This window comes from Polypterus senegalus, chromosome 9, assembly GCF_016835505.1.
Source record: "Polypterus senegalus isolate Bchr_013 chromosome 9, ASM1683550v1, whole genome shotgun sequence".
In the NCBI taxonomy this organism is placed as follows: Eukaryota; Metazoa; Chordata; class Cladistia; order Polypteriformes; family Polypteridae; genus Polypterus; species Polypterus senegalus.
The window spans coordinates 104,227,437-104,247,004 of NC_053162.1; the positions used below are offsets into that span (position 1 = coordinate 104,227,437).

At 37.4% G+C, this 19,568-nt stretch overlaps 1 protein-coding gene across 1 annotated transcript in view; it reads left to right on the top strand.

The window, feature by feature from the left end:
* Nucleotides 1–19,568, top strand: part of LOC120535608 (WT1 interacting protein) — a 184,757-nt gene that overhangs the window by 109,977 nt on the left and 55,212 nt on the right. The window contains exon 3 of the mRNA XM_039763554.1: nucleotides 11,652–11,719. Within this exon, the coding sequence (XP_039619488.1) occupies nucleotides 11,652–11,719 (68 nt within the window). The remainder of the gene's footprint in view (nucleotides 1–11,651; nucleotides 11,720–19,568) is intronic.

The window sequence follows — 19,568 nt, forward strand, 5'->3', positions numbered from 1 at the left end:
GTAGAGATGTGGAATGAAGCAATTAACCTAGGAATATTGCCAGACTATACATTTTTATTGAGCATTTAGAAAAATATTAAAATTAGCATCAAATAATATTCAACTTGTAAGTGAAAAATAAGTGTAATTTTCATACAAAATGGGAATCTTAGCACAACCAACCCACATTTAGTCTGCTTTAGCCATCACATTGAAAAGCTTGTTGAGTTCAGGCTCTGGTGTAAACATAATGTAACTAAATACTATCCTTCTCTGGAAACATAGATCAGACTTTTGTTACCTGTTTGACATAGGAATGCCAATTAGTGCTCTGTGGGGGAGACTCCCTATCCTATGGCTTGTCTTCATTTGAAGGAACAATTGTGCTTTGTCCTCGTATGTTGACTGCAGTCAGCTCTGTATCTGAGGCATCATTTTTCTCTTATGGCATATTCTACTAGATAGGGTAAAAGGCAAAAACAATTCTAATGGCTCTCAAGGCAGAGGCTGAAATTGTCTGTGCACTTGTCTCCTAAAAGACAAATCCTAGATCCACTTAAACCATTGAGTACTTAAACATAAAATATGAATTAATCCTTTGAAAATGTATTCAGGCCAATGGTTTCATTGATTGACCCATAATTGCTTCTGTAATTATACATTTTTTAGTGATTTCAGTTGCCTGCTATTCAGCAATTGATGAGAGCTCAGGATGTTTTGTAGCATACAAATATGCTGAAAAATTCAGAATTGAATTGAAGAATATTCATGTAAACAAGAAGACCTGTTTTTCAGGCTTTAGATGAAATTGAAGTTGTGAGGGTCCTCTGGTAGGTGATTTCAATGCAGCCATAACAGGAATCTGTTCACAAACTGCATGGATTACACATGGATTCATCTCATGTGTAAATCTAGTTGGTCCTTTTTTTTATCCCTTCTTTATGACCACACTCACAGATCTACTAAAATTTTTTTAATTATTGTTAACTTATGTTCAAGACCAAAAGGGAAATAGTCGTTTACTAAGTGTTTGCATTTGTGTGATGCAGGCCAGGTTAAAGCAACCACTAATGCAGTTTAATGTACACCTAAAATACGATTAGTAGATTGTATGGTACACTTTTTCATTGGTACTTTACTGCCAAGATAGGAATCAAGCATTTTCTGTTATCTGGTGTTCTTTATATTTTCCTCAGGGAATTTGTCTGGCTGGAATTTTTCAATCCAGAAAGTTGTCTTACTCAAACACTCATTTCCATGATAAATTGAGCTAATTATTAAATTAATTGCCCCTTCCTCCATTTAGTCTGTACTGTGAGTGAAATGTATATTTTTGAATATCTCATATTTTTGTGGAATTCAGATAGATGCTTAGATGTCTTAGATGCTTCATTTTCTTTGTTTTTGTGCTTCATTATATTTTCTTTACTTATTAAGGCAGCAAAATGTTAGCACTTAGCACAAAGTATTTCTCATTTTAACACCTCCAATTAGCAAATATCAAGCAAAAGTGTAAATACCAAGGCTAACCTTCGAGCGGCTGATGAAGTATCACTGGCGCCTATGTCTGCTGATTATCATGTGGCTAATTAAAAAAAGAAAAGAAAATAGAAGAATAAACCAGTTAGTAAAATCCTTGTATATAACTCTAATACAATCCAGAGAAAAAAATATCAGTGTATTTGAAAACTTGAGTATTTACTTGGGGTAGTTTGTAAATTGTTTGATCATAGAAATGGGAAAATAAGATTTTTAATGAATCAAGAGTTTTAACAGGAAGCAATTTTAAAAAATTAATTGAAATGAAAAACTACATTGGTCTTTGAGAACTGAGGAAGAATTAAAACAAAATCTGGTTTATGACTGTGTCTTAACTGTCACGCTTTTGTGTTTTTTTCTGGAGATGATGCTCTGCCATGTAATTTCCAGTTTGTATATTCTACTAGTGTTGAAGGAATTGTGTAACCAAACAGGGAAGATATTGCTTTGTCTAATTTTGTTTTAAACATTTTTAATTTTTGTGCTAAATGAAGCCAGTACTTGTCCACTGCATAAAAATGGAGCCAGTGAATGCTTCCACAGAGAGCTCAATCTGATGTTCAAATTAGACCCTAGTATTATTTTAACATAAATTACAATTTAAAGACATTTTATTAAGGCAGTATTCCATGTCAAACAGACAGCATTTGATACATAAAACTGATAAATGACAAATTCTATGCTTATACAAAATACTAGTTCTTCTTTCGTTTCTCCCATTTAGGGGTCACCACAGCGAACATATTGCTATACAAAAAACATAAATTTAAGAAAACAAGCAAATGTTCTAAATGATCTGTCAGAATTTGCTCAAAAAAGCATGTTGTACAAAACCAAACTAAAGTCAAGTCTAGCCATTTTTGGCATTTTTGGACAAGACAGCCAGCAGGGAAGCCAAATCATATAAGTAAGGTGCACTGGACAAATTCACATGCTTGTTATGAATGATAACTTAAACTCCGAACCACAGCTCTTGTTATATATGTGAAACATTACTAATGGTGTACGTGCTAGAAAAGTGCAAAGCAGGTTCTCCCATATGTTAACTATAGATAAGACTGCTTGACACAAATAAAGCAAATTCATTCATCTGTGTTTTCTGATTTGACATAAGATTTACTAATGAGATGTAGCAGTAATACAATCCAGCATGATTCACAGCATTGCATCCTATTAAATCAATCCTATGCCTCTACTACATAGTGCCTGAGTAATAATTATGAAAAAGAATCCAAAATAATTTTTTTTTACAGGATGCTTCACTGTACTTTCAACTCCTAGCATTCTGGGAAAGTTTTCCTATATGATCAGTTAGGAATTTGCATTAGCTTTGGTGCAAGATGCTGAAACTTGTTTTATTCTCAATTCACATTCAGTATCTGAATTGCTTTAAATGTCCAATCAAATGTATCATGTCATGGGTTGATGGTAGCAATGTTTAGGCTGATATTTAATTATCCAGTTTGGGACTTGAAAGGTCAAGAATTTCTATGAATTTCTTTTTTTCTTAATATTGTATCTAATCTCTCACTAACCACTGATGTATGACTCAATTTATTTTGGAACATCATCTGTTTCTTCAGTTCCTAGCTTTCAAAGATATCCTGCATTGCATCTAATTTACAATTAAGTTGCACCCTTTTCTCTGCCTGAAACTATTTCACCTTGACCTTATTATGTAAAATACAGGAATAAGATTTTTTTCTGAGCTAAAATAAGTTCTGCATCTGCCTTGTGTATGAAAAGCTTAGCTTTGGGACCTTCTGCTGTTAATTTGTATGGTTTGATCCAAAATATGAAACCTAAAAAGCAATAAAGTAGTACAGTACAACATGTACTATACTGTATGCTTTATATGTATGTATATATATATATATATATATTACACTTGCAGAGTGCTGGTACTTTCCCTCCTACTTATTGTTTTGCCCAAGTTTTAACTTGGCTAAAATGCAGTATTTTTGAACTTCATAAATTGCCTGGTTGTGAAGGAAACAGATATAGGAACTACGGACTACTGTTTAAAAATTTTGAGTTTTAACCACACGGTTACAGGTTCGGCCTTGACCACTGGCTAACAGTGTGATTCATGCCCTGCTTTTTTCCAGTTATATAAATATATATTATATTTGTGGCAGTTTAGCATCCCTGAACTAGAAAAACTTGCTTAGAATACTAATAGGGTCCTACATGAGAGACTGAACATCAAACTAAAAGAAGTGAATTCAGGACTAGTATGTAGATAATAATGCATTTTATTTATATAGCACTGATGGGTGCAAAACTGTCTCAAACACAGGAATCAAAGAGTTATGGTGTGAGGGGCCAGCACTGGGGCATCTGCTATTTTTAATATGTATAAAAGGACAGGAATAGAAATAAGTTTGTAAATGATACAATAAATGGGGAAAATGTAGAATGTAAATTGCTACAAATGGACTTAAACAGCATAAAGGCCGGTGCAAATTTAAGGCAGATGAAATATAATATAAATAAATGTAAGTCATTACACACAAATAATAGAAATGCTAGATTTGAATACCCAATGGGAGGTCTGAAACTTGAAAGTATCCCTTATGAGAAATACCTAGGATTCATGGTAACTCGTCCTAATCTATATCTTGACAGTTTACAGAAGCAATCAAGAAGGTTGAATAGAATGTTAGGGTTACATATCACGTTGTGTGGACTAGACGTCAAGGCAGTGTATGTTTAAGTTACATAACACACTAATGAGGAATTATCTTGTGCAGTTTTGGTCTCTGTATTATAAAGAAGACGTAGCTGTGCTAGAGAAAGTCCAGAGGAGAACAACCTAGGCTAAGAGGTATGCGGAAAGACTGAACCTTTTCCAACTCAAGCAAATGGAGATTAAAGGGTGACATAATCGACGTTTTAAAAATTAATGAAAGGAGTTAGTTCTGTGGATCTGAACTGTAATACTGTAACTTCTAAAAAAAAATTCCACAAAAAAAACAGGGACACAATTATAAACAATTTATTTCGGGCAGATTTTGTACAAATTTTGGAATTTTTTTTTTAATGCGGTGAAGAGTAGGACTTTAGGGACCTTTCACAGCCTAAGGAAAATAGGATGGATAGGTTTGTCTGACTAAATAACCTATTCTTGTCACAACTGTTCTAATGTTCTATTAATTGAGAAAGTCAATGATATACCATGTATATTATTTTCCAGACTTTGACCGTCTCCATATTGTACTGTATACTTTAGGACTACTGCCTTTCTAAGCCCCCTCCTTGCCCCTCTCAATAGCCACACAGCTGTCAACATCACCCAACCTGCCAGTCCAACCTCTTCAGCCTCTTCTAGAAATAATAATTTCTTCTGCCCTGCTCCTCACCTGTCACAAGATCCTAAGATCTGGTTTTTTTTCCTAACTTTTTTGTCCTACTTTACCATCAGCTTGATTATTGTGTTAAGACTCGAAGTTGTGGTTTTCCTTAATGATCCACTTGAACATCCAACTGTGAATCTTTATGCATCACAGTCTTTAATTTTGCTGCAGGGAGTTGCTTCCTAACTGGACTATGCTGTTATTGCAGATGCTGTTGATACCTTCAGATATCTTACTAGCATCCTTGTCATCTGTATCACTTCCCATGCCTATTTGTTCTTTGCTCCTGGTTTTTACAACAAATCTTTCAAAAGACCATCATAATTTTGCATGCCACTGGTGCCTTGATGTGAATGTTTTTTGAAACAATTTGATGAGGCTTTTCATCAAAGTATTCCCTTATGATAGATTTATGTTACATTGGTTCTTGAGCTTGAATTTGCTGAGCACTCTACTTTGTCTTATCATACACCTTGATGTCAGCTTGAATTTAATTCTTGTCCAGGTTAATGACTGTCAGTGCTTCTTAAGGTCCTACATTGCTTGCACATCTGAGATTATAATTAAGATTTATTTGTGATAAACAATATTGAGGAGACTTTGCAACCTCTTTCCATTCCTTTCTCAGGTTCATGTCAGTATGTAGTAAACATTTACAAGAAATAATGTTTCTGGTTCCAGAAAGCCAGCAGATTAAGTAAGTTGAGAATTTTAAATTGATTCAGAGTTTGTATTGAGCCATGTGTCATTAACAAAGGTAGAGAGGAGCCCTACATATCAAGAAAATATAGGCTATCATCACAATATGACATGCTCCTCATCAACGAAAGAGCATTGCAATGGAAGACTGGTAATAGTAAACTGCCCTGCCAAGGCTTTCCTTACAAGATGCACATATTTCAGACTAGCTACTTGTATATGAGACAGTAATTTGACTTTGAACTTTGTCCACATATTCCATTCTTCTTTCCTCTCTTTTCGTGTATCTGATTTCTTGCCCCCATCCTAACCCCACCCAGTTTTGCAGTGGACATTGATTATTTATGTCCTGTTTCCATATCCATCTTGAGTTCAGAACCCAATGGTCATTACATCATGCTGCCTCACCACAGTTCAAGCCCTCACTTCACACTAGCCATGCCTAATGGCCCAAAGCAAAGAAAACTTATTAGCTGTCTATCCCAACTCATGTTCATTTGAACTCCCACTCTGTAATTCATCAGAGGTTATACCTGCATCATCTCAAAGGAGAAGAAAAAGACGCATCAAGGATAACCCTGTATTATACAAGTGCCTCTATTTAGGATGAATACATTTTTTTTGCCCCTACTGAATATATTATTTTGTGCTGGCTACTCAGCAATTTCTTGCAGTAATTATTGCAGATACAATCCCACCTATGTACAATTGGTCTTATTTGTTCACTTTTACGATATTACTCTATTATAGACCTCCTGCCTACTAATTTTGTGATCCATTCTATATAATAAAATGCTAATGTCTGGATGTGTGTCCGGTCTTTCCGAGTACTCAGTTTGGTCAGTGAAACATGATCAAGACAGAAAGCACTGGGTAAGGAAGGTTGACACACACGAAAACAGAGGAAAGTTGCCTTTAAACAAATTATTGACAAGAATGCAAATGTTGTTTTCATGGTGGATAATGGGGGGGATTGTTTGCCGTTACTGATAGTCAAAATGCAGACATAAGTTGAGCAACATGCCTCAAAATGATTGATACAAGAACCTCCATCCAAGATATGTTGAGACACATGAGGATACCGAGAAGAGTATAGGACAAATGCTAAGGGTACATGTAGGGCAAGAGATATCAAATATTAAATATTTTTAAATTTATTCTGCTACCTCAGGTAACATAGCTATTGTAACAAATTTTGCACATCTCAATGGGTTGACATAACAACAATGCATTTACACTTCTCCTTTTAGTATTTACTGGTGGTATGAAATGTAGTCCTGACTCATCCATGTAAACTTTAGAACCCTCCAATGGGGTTATTAGTGGGGAACATAAGTTATGTTGTGTGGATGAAAAAACATAAGCATGCCTCCTGTTGTTGCTTATTAAAGTTTGAATCCTTTTGTTTTGCATCAGTCACACATAAAGGTATAAGTGCATTCCCGATGTTCTATTAAATATGAGTGAATTTGGTTATGAAAATGTATTCAGAATATTTTTTTTTGTTGATTTTAGTCTATTTTTAGCTGTTAATCGTGTGCTTCATTTTAACTAACAAGCATGTGAATGCTGCAAGGCTTCAGGTTATTTGCAGGCCCTGATTCTGTTTCAGCACCATTGTTACCCACATCAGGGAAAGACTTGGCATGAAAAGCAAAGGTCGAGTTCCTGTACTCCAGCATTGCAGGCCTCAGGCATGCAGTGCCACCTTTTGTTTGGAAGAGTTTGAACTGCGAATGGTGCTCCTAGCAGTGCCACTGACAAAGAAGGGTAGAGGAAGGGCCTCTCCCTCCTCCCGGCATGAAAACCCCCAGCACAGGCCGAAGTTGAATAGGGCAAGCCAGTGACCTCAGGCAGAAGGAATGTGTCTGTTTGCACAGCACAGCTAGTAATTTAGAAACAAATTGCCCAGTAGAACAGGGGGAATCTGTTCTGCTTTCTGTTTGTCTTGCAGGCCAAAGTTTGTACATTTAACATTTGGAATGGCCGGTGAAAGTAAATGATGCTCCATATTAAAAGGCTCACAGCCCAATTTATAAGGGAAGAGTATTTTGCCTTTCCATGGGTGCATCTGCAAACCATTGAAGGTGAAACAGACACCAGTCTGAGTAGTTGGCTCTACTAAAATAAAGAGCCACATTTGTAATCCCTTTGGCAACAGTTCAGCCACACTAACTTAAGTGACCATCACATTTATGTTTTATCTCCCAATTTGGGTGCAGAAAGAATTTTAATGGCAATGTTTGCAAGTGGAAAATGGAACCTTCATGAGCATTTTTATTAAAGAGAGAGGATAAACTCTCGGTTCAGTCTGGATTTAGAGACTGGCTGCTATTACCACTCTGAAATTGGTCACTCTGTGGCAAAATGATGTCAATCATAAAGGTGTTCTTAGGACCAGCGGGAATCCAGTTAAAGAATTTTAGATTGATAGATGGGAAAGCAAACGTGAAATTTGTGGCAAAGTGTCTTTTTTTTTTCTACCTTTGAGAATAATGAATCTTGTGATGCAGCATAGCTGTGTAAATTTTAGCAAGATATGAAAGGATATCTAATTCAAACAAATGATAGTTGTGAGTGAAAGAGAAACAAATTTAAGTGTCTGTGAGCCAAAGAACTGATATGTCTAAAGAAAGTGATTAGTTTTCTTCTGTATGTATTTGCTCATATAATGAAATTGTGTTCAGATTATGAATGTCATTCATCTTAGTATCCATCTACATTAAATTTTACCGCAACCAGAATATACAATCTGAGGGACTGTTAAAAGTAACGAGGACAGTACAAGGTGATGACAATCCCAGAAAGTAAACATTCTTTCACTCAGTCTTTGTACACATGTGTACTGCTGACAAAAACTGGCCATTTTTACTAAGGTGTCTCCACCAACGAACTTCTTGTTACAGCCCTTGTGTTTTATTATATAACGAGTTGTGTTATGGAAGACTTCTGATGTCACTGAAGGGATTGTAATTTGACAAACATGGGCATCATAAAGATAATCAGTCATTCAGTCATTGTCCAACCTACTATATCCTAACACAGGGTCACGGGGAGGTCTGCTGGAGCCAATCCCAGCCTGCACAGGGCAGGAACAAACCCCGGGCAGGGCGCACACACTAGGGACAATTTAGGATCACCAGTGCAGCTAACCTGCATGTCTTTGGACTGTGGGAGGAAACCGGAGCACCTGGAGGAAACCCACGTGGACATGGGGAGAACATGCAAACTCCATGTAGGAGGTGAACCCAGGTCTCCTTACTGCGAGGCATCAGCTCTACCACTGCCCCACCGTGCCACCCATCATAACAATAGTGTGGTCTTTATTTGCATTTAGTTAGTAATGTTTTAATTTTCCATATTTCAAAAATTGGAGCACTGGCAGGTTAAGTAAGTTGCTAATATGATCTCTTTGTCTACAGTTTAACAGATAAGCTAGTAGCCTTCAGCACCACAAAATACAAGAATAATCTTCAAGTAGCAAAATAAATAATTTATATATTAAAAAAAAAAGTCTAGGTTGTTGATTTTATGAGAAGACCTGTCATCGAACAGGTAGTCTGTCACTTTATACTTGGTTTCCATGATGGGTAAAGTCTTGCCTTTCTGTAATCATTTACTTGCTGAAACTGGCCAGCCTGGTACATAATTAGCTTTTACTTTAAATTACATGAATGGAGGTGTTACAGCCTACCAAAAAAGTCTAGGGATATATAAATATGCTGCACACAAGTGAGAAACAGGGAGACAAAACACGAAAAAACTAAACCAGCTAAATAAAAACAGGCTCAATTTATTGTAAAAAAAACCAAAAAAAAAACACAAAAATTACACAAAACAAGCAAGGCAGGAGAACCACACTAACATAGCTGTCTAACTTCACAAAGTTTACAGCTAGATACAAACTATTTGCATTTATTACTTAGATGGCTAGCTTACAATTATATTTCTTTATTAAGCAACCAAAAACCCAAACTATCCAACCCTAACTCTCCATACCATGTGTGCGTGCGTGCTCGCTCGCTCGCTCGCTCGCTCTCTCTCTCTCTCTCTCTCTCTCTCATACACGCAGTCTCTCTGACCTAAATCCCAAAGAAGCTTAATTTATAAACCTACACCCCACCCATAACCCAGGTGAGTTAATTAATAAGCAACTTGAGTGGGTAATTAGGGCAGGACCCAATTAAGGTAAACACCAAATTAGAGTATAAAAACAAAAGTCTAGAGTAGGTCGTAACAGGAGTTTTGAGACCTAGGGGGTATTTTTCGTACGTGGATTACTCGTTTAGCCGATGTAATTGTTGACGATTTGGCATGATCCTGGATCTGTCGGTTTTTCGAAACTCTTGCTGGATGTGTTGTCATAGCAGCAGATCCAAATCCTCAAACCTGCTCAGAGCAGGTTTGTTCTATGTAAACAAGGATTAGCTCACACACTTAATCAGTTTCCGTGCATGGAATTCATTCAGTCATGGCTTTGCCATTCATGAATGAGAGACCAATTGATATCGGTGCACAAGTTATAAGAAGAGAATTTCATATAGAGAGGGTTTTGTGCAATTGGCAAGATCCTTTATTGCTCCCGGAGGGAATTCTTTTCGAAAGATACCACTTTAGCCGAGGGAGAATATTGTACCTCAAAAATTAGTAGCACCTTATATTCGAAATCAAACTAGGTGAAGTCGGGCTCTCACAGCCACATTGACAGCATTGCTTTGGGTTTTTTTGCAAGCGGCACTTTTTTTATATACTGTAGGCTCTGAAATATTTCCTTCGGGTTTTCATAGTGTTTCCTGGACACCTGCGTGTGCAGACAATAAAAGAAACGTTTCATGCCATTGCAGATACACAGGCAGAAGCACCCACAGTTCCATAAGAATCTCACAATCAGCCTAACATTCTCATTACTCAGGATTTCCAAATGTGATTGGGGCACATGGGACTGATCAGAGTGGAGTTTGATCAAACATTATGTGGAAAATGTACCTCTCCTCCTGTTGAATAATCAGACACAGTGTCTTCATCAAATATTTGACCTTCGTCAATATCTCGTTGCTCAGACACAAGTTCTAGGGATATGACATTCCCTGCAACTGACCCAACAAAAAAAAATGCCCTCAGAAACAAGGGCGATGGCCATTTTGCTGGAGAGCCAACTCTTCTGCAGGGGTTAGGTCTGGACCGCAGGGACCTCCACCTGTTTTTTGCTTGTCTGCCTTCTTATTAGATTTAAAATGAATGTTTTTCATATTATATATGATTCTTTATGTCAACAATTCTTTAAATAGTTACATACCAATATTTACCAGTTTGAAGTATATTCTTGTACTTCACTTTAACCTGTTCCCATGTTCTCCTTGTGCTCATGTTTGATCTGGAATTATGACATATTAAATAATAATAATTAATCTGACATAGGAAATGAAACGCTGCATTCAGTAAGTACAATGCACACTACTTAGCGTTTAATTTGTCGCCCACTTTTTGCCAGCTATCTTTTCATGGTTTGGGCTGCTTTTGCAGTGTTACCCCTTGTGCATATTAAATCTTGAAATTCTTCATATCCTTCGAATAAAAGGTCCTGCTCCGCTTGTGTGAAAAAAAAATGCGCCCGTTCTTTCGTCATTTTGTTACAGCCTATCAAAGACTTGCTGATCATGTTTTCTAGACTCAATATATATGGGCTTTTTAATCAGCGTGGGCGTGCGCATTCATCTCAGATGATTACATCCAGCTAGACTAATCTAAAATACATGGCTGCGTTTTGAAAAACTGACTTATCCCGGATGAGCTTCACCGACATTAACTCATCCAAGGTGAGGCTTCTGATCTTGGATGATTTAAGCGATGTATGCAAAATACCCCCCTAATGTCAAAAAAACACTACTGACTGTATCTTCCTTTGCTGTGCCATCACCAGGGCTCTGTGTGTGTTTGTTTACTGAAGATTGCTATGTGCTTATTGAAAATCACCCTTCCTTAATTTTTATTGCAAGTTTTATAACTTTCAAAATATACCAGTGCATATTGATAATTTAACCTCTTTAGTCCATATTATTTTATTTTTTCCTTTTGTAGGAAGAAGACTGAGGGGCAAGGCTTTTTATAATGTCAATGGAAAAGTTTACTGTGAAGAAGATTTTTTGGTAAGTTTTAATTACACCTTTCTTTTGCATTCCCTTCAGTATGTGCCAAAATAATTCTAGTTCTAATGATTGTATAATAGTGGGTTTTGTCATTCAGGAAAGGTTTGTTCATGGAATGTAATGGTTGGCTTCACACTCCCTGGTTGCTTCCGGGAGCCTCTTGAACCTGGAACAGTCAATAGTCATTAACTGAGATGAGCCATGCAAATGAGGACACACACAGTCAGCAAGGGGTTGGTGTAAAAGTGCTAAGTGCTTTTAATAAAATCCAAACAAATGCAAACAGTGTTCACAAGTACAGTGCAATATTCTTCATAAATGAATAAATAATCCATAACATCAAAGGTTTCAGATGGAGGCTGAAATCCAATAAATAATCCACTGAAAATGAGGTTAAAATCATGGCAGGAATCTATCTATCCATTTAAAATAAACATGAGCCCCATTGCCTTTCTCTAAAATCAGCATGAGGAGACGCCCACTGACAAGTACAGTATTCTAAGTAAGTCCCAGGTTTGGGCTTCTACCACAACTCTGTCTGTATCATTAGGACTGCCTGCCGAACCCCACTCGCAGCTCCCTCAGCCTGTCCGTTGGTGTGAACAGGGAGATAATGCACAACAGGGCCATGCTTACTCCCCTTTGTTGCTCTAAGGAGCAACCCTTCTCCGGTCCCACACTCAAGCGCAGACCTGCCGCTTGCTTCCTCTGGGTATACTCCCGACCATTTACCTCCACTTTTTATTACACCGGCTCCTCATCATGCTGCCTCTCTCCTTCCTTAACTTCCATTCTCTCCTCTTTAATCTGATTCCCTCTCTACCGTTTTGGCTCCCAATATACTACCCGATTGGGTGTAGGTGTTGTCCTCTACCTACTCTGAGGTGTGAATGAGTCAGCTGACTGACGTGCTTGCATTTGCATGGGAATGCACAATCAGCCAGGCACCCTATTCAACTTCAGAGCAGCGCCGGCATGCACATACCCACACCTGTAGGAGACCCTGCACTCTGCCAGCCTCAATTATTTATTTAAAAATCACACTCCGTCATAGACCTCTTATCACAAGGAACATTGGCAAAATGTGCAAAGCTTGTCTCTGCATTTAAATTCTATTGAGGAGTAAACCAAAAGTGCAAAAGCATATTGTTTCTCAGTAAATGCCCTATCACAGTACAAGACTTTTTTAGTGATTTTCAGTCACAGACTTCATTTACATTATTAGATACAGTCACTGCATGCTCCTGTGGCCACCTGTCATGAAGTCTGAAGCATGAAGCTCCTTGAGCATGGGAAAGGTGCTATATAAATAAAATGTATTACTATTATATACAACCAATATGTGACTTGCTAAGTAACACCCCCTTTGGCAAGTATCACAGCTTGTAAATGCTTTTTGTAGCCAGCCAAGAGTGTTGCAGTTCTTACTTGGGGTATTTTCGACCATTCATCCTTGCAAAAGTTTCTAACTCTGCAAGATACTTAGGCTGTCCTCCATGCACTGCTCTTTTGAGATCTATCCACAGTTTTTCAATAATGTTAAGATTATGGTTATGTGAGAGCCATGGCAAAAATCATACTCTTGCTGTTCTTACGGTATTATAGATTTTGAGGTGTTTTTCAGATCATTATCTTTTTGTAGGACTCATCCTCTTTTTAACTTCAACTTTTTTTTATAGATGGTGTGATGTTTGCTTCCAGAATTTGCTGGTATTTATTCTAATCCATTTTTTCCTCTACCAATGACATGTTCCCCGTGCCACTGGCTGCAATACAAGCCCAAAGCATGATCAATCTTTTCCTGAAATTCGGTACCCTTTTTTCTCCAAACATACCTTTGCACATTGTGGCCAAAAAGTTCTGTTTTGACTTCATCTGTCCACAACATTTGTTTCCAAATTGCATCAGGTTTGTTTAGGTGTTCATCTGCAAACTTTACATGTTGAATTTTGTGGCTAGGATTCAGGAAAAGATTTTCTTCTGCTGACTCTACCATTAACATCATATTTGTTCAGATGTCGCTGCACAGTAGAACAGTACACCTTCACTCCAATGTCTGGTAAATCTTCCTGATGGTCTTTTGCAGCCAAACGGCAGTTTTTATTTGCATTTCTAGCAATCTAACGAACAGCACTTTCAGAAAGTCAACTTGACCTCCACCATTCCTGTTAACTGCCATTTCTTAATAAAATTTTGAACTGAGGAAACAGCTACCAGAAATCGCTTTGCTATCTTCTTGTAACCTTCTCCTTCATTGTGAGTATCAGTTGTTTTATTTTTCAGAGTGCTAGGCAGTTACTTAAAGGTACCCATGGCTTCTCATTGTTGAGAGAAGACTTGAGGAATCAGAATTTATACAGCTTTGCAATTTGCATCACCTGCTTTTCGTGACAATCACTGTTAGAAGCCATATTACTAATTAGCTAATGAACATCTGAGACCTTGGTAACTGTTATCTGAGATCTCAGATATCATTGGGTGCCCCAATTTTCACATGGTGATCCTTCCAATTGAAGAAAAAAAATGATGAGCATATCAGAGAGGGTGGAGAAATGGAAGGTGAGCTTAAACAGGAAACCATAAAGTATAGGAGAAAGTGGAAACTTTTGTTTACTGAAAAACTGGTGCATGCCAGGTAACCCACTTGCTAGCACAAGAGCAGAAACACTTTAAAAAGTGTCCTCACAAATGCTGTAATGCTATGCTGTTGAAGAAATTACTTTCCTTACAGCATTGTTACTGTTAACGAAAGCCGATTTTATCACTTTGATCTGTAAACCAAAAGACTGGAGTGGAGCTCTGTAGCAAGGACATCTTCACACTTCTAGAATGGTGATAAAAGATCAATTAAGATTTTGTGGGGGAAAAAAGTAAGGAAAGAGATATAGATTTGATTGAGAAGGAGTAATTTATTATTTTTAACCTTTATTGAATGAAGAAAATGAGTATGCACAGTAAAACTTTTGTGTATGAAATATCTTTAGATATAAGGGATTTTATATGGTTCTTTAGTCTCCTTAATAGTGATAATGTAACTAAATGATATAGCATAACATTTTCATGTGCACTTTATCCAAATCAGGGTGGTAGCAGGCTGGAGCCTTTTCTGGGACCACAGATTACACTCACACAAGAGACTATTTTGGGTCACTCATTAATCTTATCTGTATGGAGGAATATTTCGGACAAAATTAAATAAATAAATAAATTTATTTATGCTCACATTTCACAGTACTTTTATTTATTTACGCATTTATTTATTTAATTAATTTTGTCCGAAATATTCCTCCATATATCTGTCCACCTTTGAGGATGTGCTGGAAAAAAACCTTGTGGAGAACCTACAAACCCCATTCAGAATACAACTGGGCACAGGGTTCAAACTCTGGATTCTGATTCTGTGAGGCATTCTGTGCTACCAATACATGACAGGATTTGTTACTATGTTGTATACAGTTATAATAGCAATGTGTTTTTTTTTTTTTTATTTTAATTACAAGGGGGCTCTGCCCCCTGCTTGCTTCGCTCGCCCACCCCTGTGTTTGGTTTACCAGATATACAATTTAAAGAGATTGTTATTTTCATGGGAATTGTTACATATGCATTATTTTCACTTTTCCTTTAAAAACTTTTGTAAAAACAACACTTGTCCTTTATTTGCAGCACTGGGTGTGGTTACATCTGTTTCTCGCAGGATGTATAATGCTGCTCGCGTTGTGAATGGGGGGCGGCTGAACACACGCTAAGGAGATGCCCCTGCCGTCTTTCTGCTGCTGGCGAGCTGCCTGTTCTGCTTGTCACATACTGTATCATTGTTTTAAGAGCTGTGAGCACATGAAGCATGTCTGCCAACAGCAATTCAACAACTACTAGGTTAGATGTCTGTGGACTTGTTTTAAATGACGGCTCACTGCCTTGTCTCGCGTGACGTTGTAAAAACAATACTTGTCCTTTATTTCCAGCACCAGGCGTGGTTAAATGTCTTTCTCACAGGATGTATAACGCTGCTCGTGTTGTGAAGGGGGGGCAGCGTCAATCATTTTAAAGCCTGTACAGCCGCTGTCCTTTTTGACACTTCGTGCCTCTGCTGCTCGTGTTGTGATCTTGAAATTACACTTGTTGTTGCTTTAACTGTTGCAGGACCACAGATTCTCATAGCGTATTGTCAATTATTGTGTAAATCTATGTTTTGCGCATTGAATGATGCGAAGGCGAAAAGACTTTTTGTTTTTTATTTCTGATCTCTCTTTGTCCTGCTATTTTTTTCAATTACACCTAGTCCTGATAATTAATTTCCTTTTGTTTGCGCTAATGCGATCTTTACTACCTTTTTTTTGATACTATAGCGACTGACATAATAAAGTGTCACAAAAGTTTTACTTGAACAATCTCTGTCTTCGTAACCCCAACTTCTAGCACCATCTCCAACCCCTCATCCCCCAGGTCTCACCTCCCCATTACCGCATCAATCAATACCCCGCTATCAGTCTTCTGTGCTGTACTCCGCCCTCCCTCAATAGGACCTAACAGTCACTTAAAACAAAAACAGCTTAAACCTGGCTGAGACGCTACAATACTTTCAAATTTTACTGCTTTCATATTGTTCACGTTTGTTTGCATGTGTATCGCGCCATCGTTTGTTTAAGCCTTTCGAATTCCAATGCTTTCATAATCTCTTATCTGCCCTTTTTTTTCTCCAACGCTTTTGGGTCTCTCTTCTCCACGGTGCTCTTTCTTCTTTGCTTAGTCGCTGAGGTTTTATTTAGAACGTATTGTGCTTATACGCTTTATCTGTGCTGAGAGCACAGGATCTGTGTGTGCTACGTGCCTTTACACGACTGACTGTTGTTTTACTGGCTGTGCTGTTTTATGTGATATTGTTTGCATCTCATGGGTCTTTTAAATGTCTTCCGAGAAGATTGCATCTTGTCGCCCTGCTTTCCCTTTCCAGGATTTTTTTTTATAATAGAGAGACATTTTTGTACAGATCCAGAGATGGCAGTCTTAGGGGGAAGTCACTTCTTAAATAAAGAAGGGAAAGACAGGCTGTAAAACTTGGTTGCATTAACAAAAGAGTAAAAAAACAACTTGTGTGTGTGTGTATATATATATATATATATATATATATATATATATATATATATATAAAAATAAAACCCAAGTAGTGTTTACGTGTCACTTTGAGGCTGAGAGTAAGTGCATCTAAAAACATTCACTACTGCTTTTTTTTTTTTTTTTTAAAAACATTTTAACATTCACAACCAGCCAAGGCAGATATGCATCCTGTATGAGACTTTGTGCAGTCATTGAGGAGATTAGATTGGACTCATAGGGACCACATCTTTACTGTTGTGAAATCTGTCATCTTGGAATTTGTAGAATGTACCCTATGCTTTTCTGCATATATACTGTATATGACTGGAGACACAATAATATTGTGTAGGTTAGACCGAAGACTGTCGCTATTTTCAAGCTTAGAAACACTCTTTATGCTTTTGGCACTAACTGTGTTTCTTGTGGCATGTTAATAGCTGAGACCTAACCTTTCCCATGCAGTCTATTTATATCTGATGACCCAGAGTCGGCAAGTCTGCAATAGACATCCCAGATTTTCATAATACTGACAACAATCTGGGAAAAGAAAAAAAGAATTTTTTTTTGTAACTATTTTTTTGATTAATAGATAACTGTTTACATAGTGCAGTTTTTTCTCTACCTTTACCAAAATCAAGACTGTAAATCCAGAAGTTTTCTGGATGAAGCAGAGTCATTAAAGGGCAATTTACATTCCAAAATTTATTTTTTTATGGTTTTTATGCAGGGCTAAAGTGGGCCTTGGGGAACTGTATACAGCTGGGTCATTTCCTCTTTTTTTTTTTTTTTTTTTAAATAGTTTTTATAGCAAGAAATAAATAAAATAATCTCTGCCAGGTGATTGGTCACCTGTTAGAAGTGCAAAGCTAAATTAACTTTTCAATGCAGAGAAGGGAGAAATGAAGTCTAAGAAAAGTGGTCTATGCTAAATGCCATTTTGCTAAGTAGTTAAAGCTTACAACGTTTATGTTTGTCTGTTTAAATAGTCTTTTCAGCCTTTATGTGCATCTCTGAACTTGGGGAGGAAGGGGAGTTATGTGCTCAAGGCTAATAAATTGTACTAGCAGCACTGGTTGTGCCTTGAATCCTTGCAGTGCAGGGTTAATTTACTGCAATCAATTAGGTCTAAAATAAATACAGCTAACTGGTACAATTAGCTTTGCTCCCCTTCCCTCTTGAGACACACACACACACACACACACACACACACACACACACCCCTCTGCTAATCAGTAACCAAGCCCATGCCCCAGTGCCATTGCTTATCACATGGCAGCCAGATGGTATGTCTGGGAAGCATTTTTGACCAGGGATTGTAGAATTAACTGTCTGGAGTAAGCTGATGTTAAGCTGCACTCCAGCCAGTTCAACCCTGCCGTACCCCACCCTATCCAAACCAAATCATTCTTGCCTTGATGGGTCAGTGAGATACTTATTGAATTCTTGCAGACCTCCACATGAGGAAGCAGCTGGCTAACATTGGCTGTAATTGTGCCTAAAGCTGCTCTCAGGGTGTCCACTGTCCAAACAATTTTCCATGTTAATAGATGCACATATCGTTGACAAGGCAAGCATGCTGAGAAATATGCTTAGATATACACAGTAAGGCAGCCTTGAGGAGGTTATTTTCTACTTTTAAGCCCAGCTCATTACTTGCAAAACCATATTGTTTCTTGTGATTTGTCTGTCTGTCTTTCACTTACTGATTATTTTCCATTATCCAAGACCAGCAACTGGACAGGTTGAACTTTTAAAAGGCAAAAATAAATTCAGTCATACCATCCATCCTTTCTCCAACCTGCTTATACCACTTAAAGCAATAGAATGGTACAACAAATATAATTTCTTCCTCTTCCTGCCCTCTTTTGGAGTGTGTGGTCTGACCACAGAAATATTACAGGCAGATGCCCTATGTTGCTTAAATATATGGAACAATGTTTATTTTATTTCATGTTTTGCTTCACCACAAAATGCTTTACAGAGTAGTTTAGATTACCTAATGAAACTGTGTAATACATTTATATACAGTAATTCCAAATAAAGGAAAATTTCAAATGTCTTGAGCAATGTTAGTTTATTGATCAATCAGATAGCTGCAGCACATCCAAATGTTTGCTCCATTTGTAGCAATTTAGTTCCCAGACAATTTTTTATTTTTTTTTTTAATACTACTGTAAGGAGCAGATGGCAGCAGGTCCCTGATCAAGTGCGAGAAAGACCGTGGAGCAGTGTGTTCCCAGAATACCATCGTCTTACACCACTGACTTGCTCTTTTACTAGTAAATTTCCTCATTAGATAGCAATAGGCACTTTTAGAATGGTTGTACCAATTCAGTTCACTTTATTTTTATGTACTGTAGTGCACTACTTTTAAGAAGCCCAGTGTTGTTGAATAATTTACAAATATAATAGTTAAAAATACAGAACATGCAACACAACATAACACAATATAGCAACAAAATAAACAGGATCAGTTTAACTATTATTTTAATGATTCTTATGGCTAATCCACTTAACATAACAGTTTGATCTTAAAGCACGCAAAAACACAGCACATTTTCGCCCCAAGGGCTGGACTCTTTCAGCAGACAGTCGCATGCTCTGTTGTGCTTAACATGCTGGCTCCTTTGTACCATTTAGGGTTACACGTTATCATCGTCAGAATCTTTCCTTGCATCTCATTGTCTGCTTCTGTTTTCTTTATTGAGCTGCCTTCAACCCTTTCTGTGTAATGTAAAGTAGTACATAGTTTAGT